Below are 18,072 nucleotides of genomic sequence, written 5' to 3' on the forward strand. Positions count from 1 at the left end.
ATGAACAAGAAATCCAAATAAAAAACAACAGGTTTACAAATAAAGCGGAAGTTGCGTCTTAATAGGAACTGACGCTGTGGGCGGGGCCTTTTCAAATTTGGTGTTGCTCTTTTCAGATTCAGACACAAATCTCACGATCATCGTAACCCAAAAGGTGCGTTATCATCTTTCCTATAACCCTATTATAGGAATTTACACCTACACGTATTTATTTTTCACCCGGGATAATAAAAACGTGGGTAATCGACCAGCGGCAGCAAAGTTTTTGTTTATATATGTTTAGCAAGCAAAAAGACTCGACACTTGAGAGATTTCAGTTCTGCTGTTATGGTTTTCTTGTTTTATCCTGCTTTATTTTTTCACTTTTGTTCACGGTTTTCGTGTAGTGTGGTCAGTCATTGCTTTACCTGGTGTTTCGGTAAAACTGGTGTTCATTTTACCGAGTGAACCAGCTCCGACAGCATCATAACTAATAACTAAATGCTGTAAGAACTGCAAAACAAAGAGATAAATCACGAATTAGATCCCTTCTTGTATATTGATTGAATATATTTATATTTAGAGCCTTAATAAAATTTTCTAGATCTATGTTACGTCATTACGTAAAAAGTTACGTCTCGTTGCCATAGTGACGCAGGTACCAGCCTTCATTGACGTACTGTTTTAGTCCTTTGGCTTGATCAAAATTAGCAATAAACTAACTTCAGTTTTCTCTAATGAACTGTTATTAAAGCTTGGTCTTAGTCGACTCAGAGTTTATTAAACCATTTATTAAATGCCGTGGCTATTCATACGGCGCGCTCCTCATTGGCCAGTTTAGGTGACGTGATAGATGCACCACGTGACTCAAAGCTCCGTCAGTTTTATTTTAGCTCATATATATTTTTAGCTACCCCGCTAACCCTTTTGTTTTAGTCCTAAACCTATCCCTAACCCAGGAAAGAGTCTAAAATATTGATTTTTTTTTTTGTTTATGTATTTTTAAAGGTGGAATTTGCCATGTTAAATATGTTAAAATGAAAAAATATATATGACAAAAGTGGAATTCGAACCCACGTTAGCGGATTCTTGAATGCGGTGCCTTAGACCAGTCGGCCATCCTGGCACAGAGGAAAAACGTACTTTTCTGTTACACTTTGTTTATTAAACAACCAGACACATGCTTGTATGGAGGAAATAATCTGTTATTTGTTTTGTGTGTTTTTTTTTTTATTAACAAAGCTATCATCATCATCTTTGGTGGAGAGACATCTATATACACTGCCATGGCTACAAAAATACCCAGAGGTGAGTCAAACCAGATTTTCATCAGACTCATGTATTTGTAATGTATAAGTGTGAATGTTATATATGTATTTCCTAGGTGTCCACTTAGCTTCAGAAGCAAAGAAAGGAGATCATAAACATGAATCTAAAGACAGTGCAGCTGCTGGTGGACACAAACCACTAAAGGAAAACCTGACACGGTAAGAGCAGCTAATGGCTGTGAGATTGTCACGCACCTGGGCCAGTCGTTCAAGGGTACTTCACTTCAGATTTTATAAATAAGATTAGAACAACTTTGTTTGTTTTTGTGCTTATTTTTTTAACTCATGTATATTCTTTATTAGACTTATTTAACTCGTACGGTAACATAGGAGATGAAGTGGAGCTATGTTTGTAGCCTGAGGACTAGAAACCCTCATTAAATAATTATGCTATACCAGATGTATTGTGCTTTATATGGAATTAATTTACTCTTTTTGTTTTGTGTGTTTAAAAAAAAGCACATTTTGGATATTATTGTTTATAAATGTGTCTATAGTTGTTCTTCTGACATCTACCAGCTATTAGGGATGTAAAAAAAAAAATCGATGTCACGATATCTCGCAATTATTTATTTATTTTTAATCGGTTTAAAAAAATATATATATATTTATATATTTTTTTTAAATATATTTTTTCTATAATCAATGTTTTTCTTATTGTATTTTTCACATTTTCGTGGACGTGTGTTTTCTGCTGCTGTAGACATTGTCACTTTTCAGTGGAGCAGCCGAACTACTGGGCATGTTGACCAGCTCCTGTTTCTACATAAAAACTTTGGAAAGTTATGCCACTATCACACCTCCACTCCGCTAGATGGCGCCGTAGATATAATAATAATAAATAGAATGTTTTGAAGCAAACAGTTTTTACTCAATTTGTTCTCTTAATGAACAATATCTTCTGATGAACACATACAGCAACTTGATTTTTCATCTTTACGTTTCATTTTAATATTAACTGGCAAGAATATTGCAATATATCATGATAATATCGTATCGTGATACGTATCATATTGCAACATCCTTTCCAATACTCACCCCTACCAGCTATATCATCTCCTTAACTCTTGTTTTTCCCTCCTTTGTCATGTGTTTTAGGAAAAACATTGTTCACAAAGGGTGAGTCTTTCATTATTCATTCATTTATTGATTAATCGTATGAACAGGCAAACTTAGCATAGTACATATTAGTCTAAATAGTGATGAAATCAGCCCCCCTCCTTAGAATTATTAAGACAGCTACACTAAACATGAACATCTGAATTAAGATCCTAGTTTGTGATCATTGATGATTTTTATTTATTTATAAGAATTACTGTTGTAAAGAGGCTTTAAATTTCCACAGGTGTGTTCACAAAGTTTGTGAACATTCAAAAATATAAACTTTTCATTGGAATTATTTATTGGAATTAACTGGAAATTGGAAGTTTGGACATTTCCGGTTAATTCCAATAAAGCTTATGTTCCTGTGAAAATGTACAGGAAATTTTTTGCCCCTTTGCAAACCTAACCAGAATAAAACTCTAACCCTAGTTTCAGCTTGTTTGGCAATCAGTCCAGCTGAGCATGAGCAAATGGTCAGGCGTTATTTTTTTATATTTTTTAATTTTCACGACTTGATTCTAACTTCCTGTAGGATCAGCACCAGGTACGGCCAGCAAGCTGAGCTCAAGGAACGGAACGAGAACCTGGTGTCAGCCAATGAGCAGCTGAAGCTAAACGTCTCAGAGATGCAGGTGCACATGCTTTGTTCATCCTAAACTGATGCTGTGCAGCTTTTTCTCAGTTTCTACGTTTTCCTTTGTGCTGATGTGGATTTGTGTTGCAGAATAAAGTAGTAGAGATGGAGCTGCAGCTCAATCAGCTCAAAATGAAGAACGTGGAGATTGAGAAGAACCTGAAGGACTCGCATGCGGTTCTTGTTGCAGCCAAAATAGACCCAGGTGAAACAGTCATTTCTAGTATGTGGGTTGAAATTGACTCGCATGAACACACACTGATTGTGTTTTTTTAATTCTTAGTTTTAGGAGAAAAGGTGGGAGAAGCTGAGCAGCAGAAAGAAGACCAACGAAAGGAAGTCATGGTGAAATTCTTTTAATTCTTTTTATTCATAATGTCAAAGTAAACTTATAAAAGCACCTGCATATGGTACTCAATCACACACACACAAACAAGCAAGGAATGGAAATAATATATTTAATATTCATTAACACAGAGACACAGTTCTGACTGTTGTATTTAGGCCCGAGCGCCACGAGCTGGCGAAGGGCCTCTTGCTCTCATAGTGGCCACACTATGAGGGAAGGGGCGGAGCCTATGTGAACGCTACGTGCCCGTCAGTGACCAGGGACCCTTGTCTTGTCGTAAACATACCCCTACGCTTTCTGAAAAATTTATTGTTGATGGTACTCAAAAAAGGGGAAACGTTGTTATTGTGCTGGAATATCTTTTTCTTTCTTTCTTTCTTTCTTTCTTTCTTTCTTTCTTTCTTTCTTTCTTTCTTTCTGTCCTTTCCCGGTGTCGGAACCAACTCACCTACGTTTCAGCCACTGAACCATTATGAAGGGTCACAAAAATTCTAACAAAATTCAATTGCGCGCTTCTCTAATTTCTAGCTATTTCTGATTTTTTTTAAAAAATGCAAAAATCTGACACACCAGCGTCCCCAAGTACGCCAAAAATGCATTACGAGATAGGAATTGCCAAAAAAATTAATTGTAGAATCATGAAAGTTGACACAGAAGTAGACCATGACAAGACAAGTAAAAAAAATATTATTATGACCACGACAAAAAACACACAGGAAGTCCAGAATCTTGAATTGAAAATTGCAATTTTTTGCTCATGTTGTATTTTAACGTATTTCTCCTAGGGCGTTTCACTGACAGGGTTCAAAATCGCTGGAGATCATCTAGAGACACGGGACATCAAAAGTTATCCATGGATTTTTGATCACTTTTATTGTCTTTATTCCAGAGTGCGTCCAGAGAGCTGCTGAATGAACTGAAGAGCTTCAGTGACGCTGCGTTAGAGCAACTTGCTCGGCTAGATGTGAGCAACTATTCACTCCCACTTTTACAAACCAAGCATTGGGATTTACAATTTTTTTCAAGGTGATTTATTTATATGTGTATTTTAGGAAATCCAGACAACAATGAAAAAGGTCTCCAGTGCACGAGAACACATGCTGCAGGAAAGGGAGGATTTCTCCATGCACGCCAAGCAGATGGAAGAAGCTCTCATTGAAGCCGAAAGCTTATTGCAAAACTGAGCAACACTTTTCCATTTAAATCTAACAAAAAAACAAGCCTTTGTATATATTTATGCCTAACATGTTATTTTTCTCATGTGATTAAAGTGAAATAAACCTTTTTTCATTACAACTGAATTTTATCTCCTGATTCCAAACAGTGAATGACAATAGATTATACACAACAGGTTTGTAAGGAAAGGAATAGAATGATTGCAGCAAAGAAGTGTAATGAATGATGGTACAAAACTTATTTTTTATATCATAAAATTTATATTTCAGGCATAATTTATTCAAAATTGCTGGACTTCAAAGTCAATCAGTATAAGCATTTTGTGGACCATTAAATGGATTAGGAATCTTTCCATGTTGCTCAGGAAAATAGGGGCCCCAAAATATTTAGAAATGGCTCTGATTGCAAGAAGGGATAACGTTTGTGAGTGCTTTGTTTAGAAACACGTTTATCAATTACACATCACCTTTGTTGGAGTCATAGATTCAGCATCACCTGGTGGTAAAGTCCTTTTTTCTGCCAGATGATGTAGATTTCTTCAACAACAAAAACAGTTTTCCATCTAAGGTTTGGATTTCTGATGTCATGGACAAGAAAAGCTCATTTATGAGAGACGAATGTTGTAGATTTCAGTACTTAAAGAATTTGTAGCTGGTTCTCAAATGCAAGTCCTGAGAACAAAATCCTCTAATAATTAGACTTGCAGAATTAATTTACAGAGTAAAAAAATTAGGGGTGTCACCGACAACATTTCCCCTTCCAATATGATACCCATATTGCATCCTTTGTCGATACAATTTCAGCACAAATCATACGTACTTCTATTGCATATTATTTGTAGCGTAAAATGTTAGAAAAGGCTTGATCTGATATTACTCAAAGAACAATAGTCAGTAATGGAAGGTATGGAAAAACTGACCAATTTATTATTAACCAATGGGTTAAACAAATGTAACCAATAAACCTTAAACATAACAGTATTCTACAGTTAAATTTAAAAAATGAAATTATAAGACCTCAATAGTTCCAATAAAAACTATAATTATTATAGCGATTTTAGAAGCATGCTGATTAATCATTTTAAAACCCACATGTTCCTTTATTTTCAGGGTCGTAGGGAATCAAGTCAATTTCAGTTTTATTTGTTTTTTTCCATATTTTTGCTGATTATGGACTGACATCTGATATCACTACCAGACTGGGACACTCTTAAAAATGACAATGGACCTTTCAGAAAATTTAAACAGTTTACATATAGTAAATATAAATTAGCCATAATCTATTTAATAATCTGAATAATTTAGCCCTTTTTTATCAATACAGCTGTAATATTAGCTTTCCATCTTTTCGGTGAATAGGATGAACCACACAAAAGGACATACGTGTAATATACAGCAAATTTCAATCTGACAAAGTCATGGGTCACTTTTTGAACTTTTCATCGTGTTGGTTGTGTGAGTGGCAGTAGGGATTCTCAAAGGTGGTCACACTGGTTGTAACAGTGCTGCTGTAGGTACGATCGCTCACGTCCCCATTTCGAATATTGTAGTAGTAGATGAACAGGAATAAACCTAGTGAACAGAGAGAGCTTTCAGTAAGATATTAGTAGGTTTTATGACAGACCAGTTACTATCCGTCTCAAACGGAGTGTATATTCTGGTGGTCTTTGCATTGCTTTAAATGCTCAGTCTCTATTTTTTATATCTGATATCTATGGAAGAGGATTAGTGCCACTGGAGAAAAAACAAACAAAAACAGATACTCATATGATTATGTAGTGTATTAAAGTACTTAACATTTGATATTAAAAGGTTTATACTCTTTTGAACTAAGGTTAACGGTTTCAACATGTATGTCCTCAGCAGACCTGAGAGGCCTTCCTTTTATGAGTAAAGTGTATCATGGGAGTCCAGAGAATGAAATCCAGTATGTTATATCAATAATGGCTGTAGTATTCCTTATGTTTCTAGGCCATATGTCTTATGAACCATCTGTTTTACATTGAAGCCTGAGTGAGGGGCACCAGGCACAGATGGCCCCCGTTATCAAATGTTTAATAGGTTGTCTTTCTCTATTCTATTGCAAAGACAGCAGAACCATTCTTTTCTGATGTATGAGCTAATGTTAAAGATGAAAACCAGTGGTTGAAGTATATATAGGCACTAGTCTATCTATAGACTATCATGTAATAATAAATATTATATTTATATCATGGTGATGTCAGCTGAGAATTCTTCAACCTCTTCACATCAACATTTAGATAAAGGGAAATCCACAATTAAAAAAAAAAAAAAAAAAAAATTGTCATATGATTTTCTTTTCTCTTTCTTTTTATATCTTAATATCTTATTTTTTTGTTAATCTCTCATTTTAAGTAAAATCAGGGATACATTAAAGTAAGATAAATTATCTGCAAACAAATGGCCCATCAATAATTTTTAAAAACAAGTAAAAATGTTGAGTTTTTACACAAAAATTAACCAGTAAGATGAAATACCTTTTCAGAAAAAAATAAGCAGGTATTTCCTTAATTTAGGTTATTTCATGGAGTTTGTTGGCAAATTAATAGAAAACCATTTGCTACAGTTCCCAGGTGTGTGGACTTTTACTATTCCATGTCCCTGGAAATGATTAATTATTTACAAAAGAAAAGGGTTTCCTGTTTTAAAACAGGAAAAGCACCTGCTGCAACACATTAAATTAAATTATGGCTCTTCTGCTCTACACTTTGAACCCAAATCTAACCACAACAGTGTCTAACACCATTTGAGAGGTAAAGAGAATGTGTGTACGGTATGTGTGTATCATACCTTGGAAGGAGTTGAGGGTGGTGAAAATGTAGCAGGCATAAATCCGTATGGCGCCAAAGGCAAAGAAAGCAAAACCCCAGGTGATGCCCAGCATGCTGCACAGCCCGAGGACTGTTACCATATGTTTGCCACCCCGGCTCTCGTGTGCCTTGAGGTCTCTTTTACCACAATAGAGCCAGGAGAGTATAACGATGAAGGCCGTAGAGGTGAGGATGAAGATAAGTGAGTAGTACCCAATGTTTACAATGAGATGAACGTTATTGTCTGTTATCCAGCACCTTGACACAGGACAAAATGTCAGAGAAACTAAAAACTTCTAAAGGCAAGAGGTAAAGCATGTCAAAAAGAAGCAGCTCACATGGCCACGTCTTCATAAGTGTCAGTGTGGGTGAGCAGGTTACCGTACTTTTGTAGGATAAGCAAAATAATTACACCTACACTTGGAAATGCTGGGGAGAAAACAGTTACAGGATGACAACAATGTCAAACAGTGCATGTCTGACTTAAATAGACAGAGAACTAGACTTACTCCAGCTGGTAAGAGACACTTTCAGTAAATAGTGCTTGATGAGAATCGGGCCGCCTTTGTACAGCTGCAGGCAGAGGTGAAACGCCTGCGCACCAAACCAGGTGAAAGTGGTCAACAGGAAGTAGTGCGTGAGAGCTCCCATGACGCTACAACCCACAGCGTTGTCCAGCTCTGCCACAAAGTTGTTGACCAGGAAAGTCAAGTTCAGCAGGAACATGGCTGAGACCAGGTGGATGAGAATCAACATGGTGTGACTAGCTATGGTCCTCCTATTCAACAGGAGAGGTTATGTGTGTTATCATAAAGCGACAATCATCAGCAAACAGCAAAATACGCTTTGACCAGGGGTGGACTGGCCATCTGGCATACAGGGCATCGTCCCGGTGGGCCGTCGACCCAAAGTGGGCCGGTCCGCTGCTCCTTTTTTTTTTTTTTTTAACGAGCGAGTGGAGGCAGACATGGTAACAGGTGACCAAAAATGGTCCAAAAGTGGCAAAAACATGGCAAGAAAAAAGTGTAAAGTAACTACAGGCAAACTATAGGTAAAAAAAGGGCAAATAAAGAGGAACGAGTTGGTATGTAATGGAAAAGGATGTGCCAAACTAAAAGGCCAAAAATGTGGAACAAAAAAGGCAAAATGTAGGGAAAAAAGAAAACATATTTATTTATTGAGCGTATTTGAATGAAAAGCGGCCAAAAAAAAATTAAGGAAAGGACAAAAAGTGTCAAAAAGAACTTGCAAAGGGTACCTAAAGTCTGAAAAAAGCCTCAGAACTTTTGGAAAAGGAAGTTGCAAAATGGCCAAAGGAAATAGGTAAAAAGGGGTTAATAAATTTCCCCCTTTTAAGGTTTTCTGGGGGAATAATAATCAAAATGAAGACATAAAAAGCCACATGGCGAGCATTAATGACTTAATAATAATATAGTGAGCTGTTCCGGACAGAAAATGCCAGGGCTGAGTTTTTGTCCCAGTCCACCTCTGGCTTTGACCAGAAGAGAATTTTCGCTAACATTGGTGTTACGTCCTCAGAAAGACCAAAGGTTGTGTTTTTGTGGTTGTCTTCGTGTGTTACTTCTGCTATGTTGTATGTTTTCTGAGTCATTTTAGTGTTTTTTGTTGCATAGTGTATTTTTCAGTCATTTTTTGTGTTTTGGGATTTATTTGGTGCATGTACTTTGGGAGCTGCTCAAAATTAGTTCAAGGAATGCATGTGGCCCTAGCCAGCTAGTTGCCCATGTATGGTCAATATGTTTCACTTTGAAGCTGCCATATTAGTCCTAAGTAGCCTTGTAAAAGACACCCTGGCTTTTTGTATGAAAAAATGAGAAGTCATAGTTTTAATGGATAATAAAACAAGTTAAATAATTAAATTATGAAAATGTAGAGGAGCAAGAAATTAGTTATTAGTATATGGGAACACCTACAATAATGAGAGAGTGCAGTGAAAAGATCAGATATGGACCAGCAACCTGAGACCTGGTCCCAGTTCCAATGGCCAGTGATAGATCAGTAGGACCAGGGAAACCTTTATGCACAGTATAAATGACCTGGAATTCTAGAAAGAAGTCCCAAGTAGAGCAGAATAGGTCTGACGACTTGAATCTTACCTTAGAAGGCAGTGCATGAAGAGGATGATGCTCAGGAAGAACATGGACAAGCCACAGCCAACCTGGGTAATAATGGTGAGTTTTTGCAGGTCAGAACTCGAGATGGTTTCATTGAGAAGAGGAGACTGAAAAGATAAGGAAGACAGTTTGCAGTGAATCAGTTTTGAAAAGGATGAAAGCTTTAATATTGAAATGAAACAGGATGAGAAAAGCTACATGTACGAACCATTAGGATCGCAAAGAACGTGAGATGTGAGCACCGGCATGTGATGTTGTTTCCAACCTGCACAGTCACACATCCGTCATCAATCCACTTTGGTTTACTTCCTATGAGACAAGAGATCGGATGAAAGGCTCAAACTTATTATGACAAGAGCAAGATGTGTGAAGAAAACCAACAGGACACTGATTTGGTTCGCATTTACTTATCACTTAGTTTCTGTAATTATTTATTTATGAAAGTGTCTATTCGTACAGTTGCTGTACAGACAACCACCGGTGCTATTGGTACGTTTATCGAAGTACACGTACGTAGCGTCTTAGGGTTAGGCTTAGGTTATAACCCTATATCGTAACAATTTTTACGGTTAGGATTAGGGTTAGGTTTAGTCTTAGTCACGTGACCTAAACTGGCCAATGAGGGGTGCTGCGTACGGATAGAATGTCGGTATATTGATACGGGAACCGTACGGATAGCCACCGCCTTTATTTATTGACTTAATTAACAATTTTAGTCCTAATTTAGTCACGAGATGTTTGATTAATTTTAATCTCAACTGACTAAATACAGATTTTACTTGACCACTTTACAGAGGCTATAGTCAAGTATTTTGACTAAAATAAGTAATTTGATTGAAATGTAGATTCATTCCTTTGATTACATCAAATATGAGGCAGGATTTCATCAGATGACAAAGCAATGTAAATGAAAACATTGATTGAAATACATTAATAAACCTGAACAATGCTGAATATTTATTGTCCTGAATTCTGCATCGCACAAGATGTTTGTTCACTGACTTGGCTGATTTACTAAGAAATCCTACGCAAATAACAACCAAGTGCAAAAGTGGTGGAGTCGGCCCAATTTAAATGAGGGTTTGGAACACAACATGGTGTTCAGCTTGGTGAATTGTGGGAGAGCAGAAAGACAGCACGCGCAAAATAGAGTTTGAAGCGTTGATTTGGAGTTGTTAGCGGAAAAAGGTGAAAAAACATATTCTTGAATAACAGCAAAAAAATGAGTGTAAATATAAGCAGGAGAAACGCAATATGAGAGGTTATCTGTGAGAAAGTCAAGCCTATGGAGAAATCAAGAAGAACAGTAAAAAAAAAAAAAGATGGACAGATAGATGAAGAAAGAAGAAAATAGTTGTTAGAAAAACATTTTTGGTTTAATCATTACAGAAATACTGAAAAATCTGTTTTTTAATCATCTTTTGTTCTACCTACGTCTCTTCCTTCAACACTAAATGCAGCCATCTGTGAGTGAAGCTGTGGCAGTCGATGCCTGCCTGTCAAAGGTGCTAAATAACCACACACAAACAGGCATCACCTTCAACTCCAGCTCTAGTTACTCATATTGCATGAGATAAATTGATCTATTTGCATCTCCTCGTCACGATATTGTGTGTGTTCTGGCAGAGTTACTTTGATTATTTATTTATCAGAGGTGAATGTGCTAAACAGAAAACTCATATTATTTTGCACAGACACCATTCTTGCTAAGCCTGGTAATAAACCAACTGCAACTTGTTTGCACGTGTCGTCCTGTTGGCGTGCGCAAATCTCAGGGCCTTGGTGTTGATTTTACCTTCACCATCCCATGATCGACATGACAGGTTCCCATCCTGAAAACAAAAATAGTTGAGTAGATTTTCTATTGCGCTCCATATTAGCCAATACCAACAATGCACGTTTCATACTCACGTATTGAACGTTCCTCACACTGATGTCTATCAGGTCTGTGAGATTAGCAATGATGGCCCCCATCTCCACGGCTAAAACCTCACCATCTAAAACTGTGCTGTTGAACTCGTCCTGAAGATTTGGACAACAGAATAAGTACAGAGAAAGTAGAATTTCACATCAGGCTGGAAAACTTTGCTTTTACCTGGGTGAGATTTTGGAATCGGAGAACAGCGACAAAAGCTTGACTGAGGTTTGACAGGAGTGCTTTTTGGAAAGCTTCTCCTGGAACGGTGACGGATTTGGAGAATTCAGACAGAGATGTTTTTTCTTCTATAATCTGAAGGAAAGAAGATAATTTAGTAGAAATTGCAGCATATTTACCTGTGAAAAATTAAATAAACTTCACATGGTTTCTTCCACCCTGGTGAATAAAAAACACTTTCAACATTTAAAAGTAATTTCCAAAAGCACAACAGAGATTATTCTCTTTCAATTCTGAAAATCGCATTGTAGGAGTTTTAATGAATTTATTTGCAAATTATGGTGGAAAATATGTATTTAGTCAATAACAAAATTCATTTCAATACTTTGTAATGTACCCTTTGTTGGCAATGACAGAGGTCAAACGTTGGGAGTCTTCACAAGGTTTTCACACACTGTTGCTGGTATTTTGGCCCATTCCTCCATGCAGATCTCCTCTAGAGCAGTGATATTTTGGGGCTGTTACTAGGCAACACGGACTATCAACTCCCTCCAAAGATTTTCTATGGGGTTGAGATCTGGAGACTGGCTAGGCCACTCCAGGACCTTGAAATGCTTCTTACAAAGCCACTCCTTCGTTGCCCGGGTGATGTGTTTGGGATCATTGCTGAAAGACCCAGCCACGTTTCATCTTCAGTGCCCTTGCTGATGGAAGGAGGTTTTCAGTCAAAATCTCACAATACATGGCCCCATTCATTCTTTCCTTTACACGGATCAGTCGTCCTGGTCCCTTTGCAGAGAAACAGCCCCAAAGCATGATGCTACCACCCCCATGCTTTACAGTAGGTATGGTGTTCTTTCTCCTCCAAACACGACAAGTTGAGTTTTTACCAGAAATCTTGCTTGTTTGTAGGTGACCAAATACCTTTTTTACCGAGGGATTTACCAATTAATTCAATAAAAATCCCACAATGTGATTTTCTGGATTTTTTTTCTAATTTTGTCTCTCATAGTTGAGGTATACCTATGATGAAAATTACAGGCCTCTCACATCTTTTTAAGTGGGAGTACTTGCATAATTGGTGGCTGACAAAATACCTTTTTGCCCCACTGTAAGGCTAAATAATATTTTTAAACAAAATAATAACTTGTGCATTTTTAACAAACCAAACCTCCAAATTGAATCTACAAAATTCAAAAGCTTTTATTTTTTAACTGGAAAAGTTACTGATAAATACAGTTTTGTTTTGTTAATTTAATGACACAGCTGAGTTTGTCCTTCCGTGCCTTTTATTTGTGTGAACTACTGGCTGGTAATGAATTAGTTCAGCTTGAATCAAACCATTAAACATCTAATTAGACAGTTGAAGGTCAACTGAAGGACAGTTCACCTACTGTTATGCCATTATGAGACGATGCATAAGCTATGGACACTTCATCCACGTCTTCGGCCTCTGTTTTTCTCACTAAGACTCCTCGCACGGCCTCGCTCACATACAGAGCGGCTGAGGATCCACTCATGTTGGCAGCAACCTCAGACATCTCCGACATCAGCTGCCTGGAAGGAAATCATATTAATGCTACACAAAGGCTAGGACAAAATACTGTAGTCTGCAATTAAAGGAAAAAGGTTCAATGGGAATTATTTACGGTTGAATTACTATTTAAACCTGCTGCACCATGTAGATGATGTCACATATTTAACTGTGTGTCAATTTTCTTTCTCAGATGTAAAAAGATAATTTCTGACCATAGACGTGTGAATGATCATGTACTGTGTCTTTGTGTGTTAGACCTCTATTTTAAATGAGCTGTGAGGGATACCACTGAGCTGCCAAAGCAAAAGCCATCCAAAGAATCAGACATCCCTCTCATTACTCATTAAAAATAGAATTAAATATTGTATTTTGGTGAGAGTTGTTGTCTTACGCAGCTTTTCCTGCATCCACTTTTCCGCCATCTTCACTTTGAAGTTTGTTTTCCAGACTTATCTCCTCCTCTGGATGCTTCACAGGACGGATACAGTTTATACAGGTAATGTTTTGGGGTCGTCCTATGTCGATAATGTACCGGTCCTGGACATGTGGGGCTGAAATCAGTAATAACAATGTTTTTATTATTATTATTATTATTATTATTATTATTATTATTATTATTATTATTATTATTATACTTTTTACTTTTTAATTTAAAAAATTAAAATTTTACAGCAAAGGGCGCTATATCTATTTAGAATTTGAAATTCAGGACACACCACTGTGTTTTAAATCAGAAGTGTGGAAGCATTTTGGCTTCCCCAAGACAAAATGAAAGAAGTGACAAATAAAGAACATCCAAGGTAAGAGGAGCACAGAGAAGAAAGGGAGAAACAAGAGAGAGAATGAAAGCCATAGTTTGTTTATTTATATTATTTCTTAGATATGGGATTTGTTTTAATGTCCAATTGTTAAGGCACAAAAAACATTTTCAGTTGCACTTTTAAAAAGAAAAGGAACTATTCTGCAGTTTTGCATAATTTACTGTAGAGCCAGAATTTAAATGAATAGGCTTCTTGTTCATTTGTATTATTTCTTTATTTATTTGATTCAGGATTTATTTTTAATTAAATTGCATTGTTTTGCATAGTTTATCAAGGGATTCTTTTGACAATGAATAAAAGAAAATAGTACAGTATTTTATTTTTATTTTCAAAGAAAAAAATAATAATATTTTTCAGTCATCATTTGTCTATAGTCTCATTTTGTAAAATAAATCATGAGAGAATCGTATCGTGAACCCAGTATCGTGAATCGAATCGTATCGGGAGTTGAGTGAATCGTTACATCCCAAATAGTAATGATATAAAACGACAGTAAAAATTCATGATTCGAAACTTTTACAAATTTGAACACTTTAAAAAGAAATTATGTTGATGAACAACTATAAGAAAATGTGTCTACATTTTTTGCACAAGCGCGTGCATGCACACACACACGCACACACACAGTGGACTCACCCATTGAGCTGCAGGAGTTCTTCTCAAAGACAGATTCCTCACACACTGGTTTAGTTTGCACACATCTAACGTGACATTCATCCTGAGGATCATCTGACAAAGTTTTGACATCTCATTTTGTTAGCTCAAAAAAAGTCAATTTCACCTGATAATGTACATTAGCTTTACGTGTTAGAGGCAGCAAACATGGGCATGTGTAAAAGTTTGAGTTTAACCAGAGGAAATTCTTTGAACCTGCAGTTATTGATATCAAATGCACAAAGTAGAATACGTGGTCCAATCCCATAGAGATATATAGTATAATTAGTTTGTGTGATGTGTCTCAGGCACTAGAGGGGACTGATCTGTGTATTCATAATTCTACAAAGAAATCTCACCTTCATGGCTGGGACTGCAGACACTGTCTGAATCTGAGTAAAAAAACACATTTATTTATAGACAACAGTCCATCCTATTGTAAGTTTGCACTGTTACTTTGTCCTAAGCAATCATAACCTTGAAAGTCATCCATGTCTTTGCAGTTGCTCCCAAGCTGAACAAAGAAAGAGGAGTTTGTGTTGGTGTGCAGTTTGGAAATGTAAAGCCGAGGTGGGTCTTCCTGCACTTGTGGCCACCACTTGTTTAATATTCCTGGTCATGGAGGACAGAAAAAGACTGTAAATCATATCACTTTGGTTGAATCCAACCAGTGTAATATTCCTTCACAATGTTGGGGTGAAATCGAAGATAAACTCACTTTGTTTCGTAGCATTTCCCTGAACGAACACAATGCAATCACCTCCGACTAACGCTCCATCTGAGCAGGAAAATTCACAGTTCAGTCATAGAAAGAAGATTCCCAATAAGACTAAAACACTGCTGCATCACCGCTGGAAAGAAAGCTGTGGTTTGGAGACTTTTCTGTGCAATGTTTGCATGTTTTCTGTTATACTTTATACTCAACTGTCTGCAAGTATTAAAGATGGCTTGAAGTCTGAAATTAAGTCTGAAATTTTATTAATCCTTACATCAGCATTTTTCATTATGGTACACCTAATGTTTTCAGAAACAGAAAACATTCAAAGTAAGGTATTCTGCTCTCTACTGCCACCTACGGACATGAGTGGAATACTTGTACTATACGCATGCAGTAATAAGGCATAAGTCACTTATGGAATGACTTTTCAACATTTAATAGCTATTCTGTATATCTATTAAAGACAGGAACATTGCGGATAATTAAAAAAGCCATTCTGCTTTTGTGAGATAACGTAATTTTGACTAGTCAGAATTAGGATTAAAGACGCCTATAACAAAACTTGTTGTGAGAACTCACCCTAAATGATTAGTGCATCTATGAAATATTTTACCTTATTGTGTATCTCAAATTTTGTGACGCACTGAAACCCCTTTTCGACCGACCAGTTGCTGATGCTAACTCGGTGCTAGCACCGAGGTTAGCACATTCTTTTTTTTCACCATCAAAGCACCAGCTTCAGATGCTAAAAACTGGTGCTTAACAAGCACCAAATCATTTGCTGGGCCTGAACGAAGCACCAACTACTCGGGGTGGCCCGATCCGATATTGATAATGGATATCTGTCTGATATCAGCCAGAAAACGAATATCAGATTTTATCAAACTGCATCTAAAATCTCTGATTTACGTATATTATATTATATTTATTCAATTGTAGAATACTGTAGATATTATGTTGAAGGTTAAAATGTATGTAACCAATTGGTTAATAATAAATGGGTCAGTTTTTCTCATACCTACTGTTGCTGACTATTAATCTCTGTTTGAGTGACATCACTTGATCAAACCTTTTCTAACATTCCACACAACAAAAACAGTAATAAAAGTATGTGTGATTCGTGCTGATATCGTGTCGTATCGATATTGATATCGGCCAATACGCAAGGCTGCAATATTGGTATCGTATCAGAAGTGAAAAAGTTGCATCGGGACATCCCTACCAACTACGTCAGGGGGCGGGGTGCTCGTGACCATAGCGGTCAGGTTAAAAAGCAGCCATTTTTAACGCTGCCGAGTTGTGAGTCGACTATTGGAGTTTCCTTAAAAACTTTCTATAAAAAACAAAAAATGAAATAGAGCAAAAGCATGTATGGCAGCACTGATAGCTCACACTGACAACGCCTACAGAGTTAGATAACATCATCAAACTCTAGAGCGAATGGAGTTTCCTTATTTACACATAGCCATCATTATGTCGAGTAGGGGTGTGTATTGCCTGGCATCTGGCGATACGATTCGTATCCCAATACATAGGTCACAATACGATACGATATAACCCAATATTAAAGTATAAGGCAATTATTACAAGTTTTTTTTCAATATATCACTTAAGAAACAACTAATCTGTAAATGTGTACACCTTCATGAGAACATTATGTATGAAATTTACTAAATCGGCATATTTTACACTCAAAACATTGTCTTTAACATGCCATGTGCCAACAACTTAAAATAAAAAAATAATATACAATCTGCCTGTGGCTTTTAAACCAACTTTGACTTTAGTGCAACATGACTTTAGTGCAACTTAACTGAGGTATATGTCTAGAATAACAAATATATGCAGAAAGTTAGTACTTTCTTTTTAGATTTTATTGAATGAACACAAGCTGGTCAACATGCCCAGGTTTCAGTGCACTTCTTTGTGCTGTTACAATGTCTCCTGCAGTGGAAAAGACTTTCCTGGTTAAATAAAGGTAAAAAATAAAATTTTATATATATATATACAAGTTAATGCATTCTGCATTTGTACTCACTTGGCAAAAACTTCTCTGCACTGAGGAAGCAATAGAAGTTCTCAGTGACCAGCAGACTTTTGCTTCCCTCTCTGAAACAGTCTGAGATTTGGGTCGGACTTTCTCTAGCTGAAAGATCTTCATAAAAAACAAGGACAATATTTTCCAGAATATTCAACATTCATATTTTATGACTTTTTTTCTGTAGCTCCTCGGCCTTGTCTGCGTTTATGGTGTTTATTTTGGGTTTGGAGGAGACAGGCTTTGTCAAGCTTTATCATTTTGAATCTGTGAATACTCACAAGTCCACAAAAGGTCCACCAACACAACCCAGCTCATCCACTTCCGTTGGTGCATGTTGTTTTCCCACAGCAACAAGAATCCAACAACAAAACCTGTGACAGAGGATGGTATCTGTTACAAATATGAACTGTATTGGGTGTCTGTTTGGAGTTGAAGTCCGAGTCAGCAGCAGAGGATGAGATCAAATGAAGCTTTGAGTTTGATGGAAACATTGCAGTACTTTGCATAATGTCCCACTGCAGGGCATTTGTTTTGCAAATGCTTGGTTGATTAGTTACTTTCATATGCAAAACTAGTACAATAATAACTGCATAGATTTAACAGAAGTCCAAAGATCACAAGGAACAAGTCCATCCATCTTATGGGATCCAAATAACAGCCTCACAATAACA

The 18,072-nt window shown here is 36.8% G+C and overlaps 2 protein-coding genes across 2 annotated transcripts; one reads left to right on the forward strand and one right to left on the reverse strand.

Moving 5' to 3' along the window:
- The first annotated feature begins 63 nt into the window (after nucleotides 1–63).
- knstrn (kinetochore localized astrin (SPAG5) binding protein) lies at nucleotides 64–4,678 on the forward strand. Its single transcript, XM_028440241.1, has 9 exons — nucleotides 64–154; nucleotides 1,222–1,287; nucleotides 1,364–1,466; nucleotides 2,406–2,426; nucleotides 2,944–3,043; nucleotides 3,136–3,250; nucleotides 3,329–3,390; nucleotides 4,284–4,358; nucleotides 4,447–4,678. The coding sequence occupies exons 2-9, from the start codon at nucleotides 1,266–1,268 to the stop codon at nucleotides 4,576–4,578; spliced, it is 630 nt and encodes a 209-aa protein (XP_028296042.1). The 5' UTR covers nucleotides 64–154; nucleotides 1,222–1,265; the 3' UTR covers nucleotides 4,579–4,678.
- A 166-nt stretch (nucleotides 4,679–4,844) lies between these two features.
- LOC114457825 (adhesion G-protein coupled receptor G2-like) lies at nucleotides 4,845–17,832 on the reverse strand. The gene is made up of 17 exons (XM_028439928.1): nucleotides 17,680–17,832; nucleotides 17,399–17,515; nucleotides 15,361–15,420; nucleotides 15,120–15,254; nucleotides 15,002–15,034; nucleotides 14,625–14,717; nucleotides 13,559–13,718; nucleotides 13,025–13,187; nucleotides 11,631–11,765; nucleotides 11,447–11,557; nucleotides 11,331–11,367; nucleotides 9,744–9,844; nucleotides 9,518–9,642; nucleotides 7,910–8,178; nucleotides 7,739–7,829; nucleotides 7,381–7,658; nucleotides 4,845–6,141 (listed from the first exon to the last, which is right to left on the reverse strand). Exons 1-17 carry the CDS (start codon nucleotides 17,732–17,734, stop codon nucleotides 5,993–5,995), a joined length of 2,112 nt encoding a protein of 703 aa, XP_028295729.1. The 5' UTR covers nucleotides 17,735–17,832; the 3' UTR covers nucleotides 4,845–5,992.
- Between the last annotated feature and the right edge of the window lie 240 nt (nucleotides 17,833–18,072).

The sequence above is a fragment of the Gouania willdenowi genome, chromosome 24 (genome assembly GCF_900634775.1).
Source record: "Gouania willdenowi chromosome 24, fGouWil2.1, whole genome shotgun sequence".
NCBI classification, from domain to species: domain Eukaryota; kingdom Metazoa; phylum Chordata; class Actinopteri; order Blenniiformes; family Gobiesocidae; genus Gouania; species Gouania willdenowi.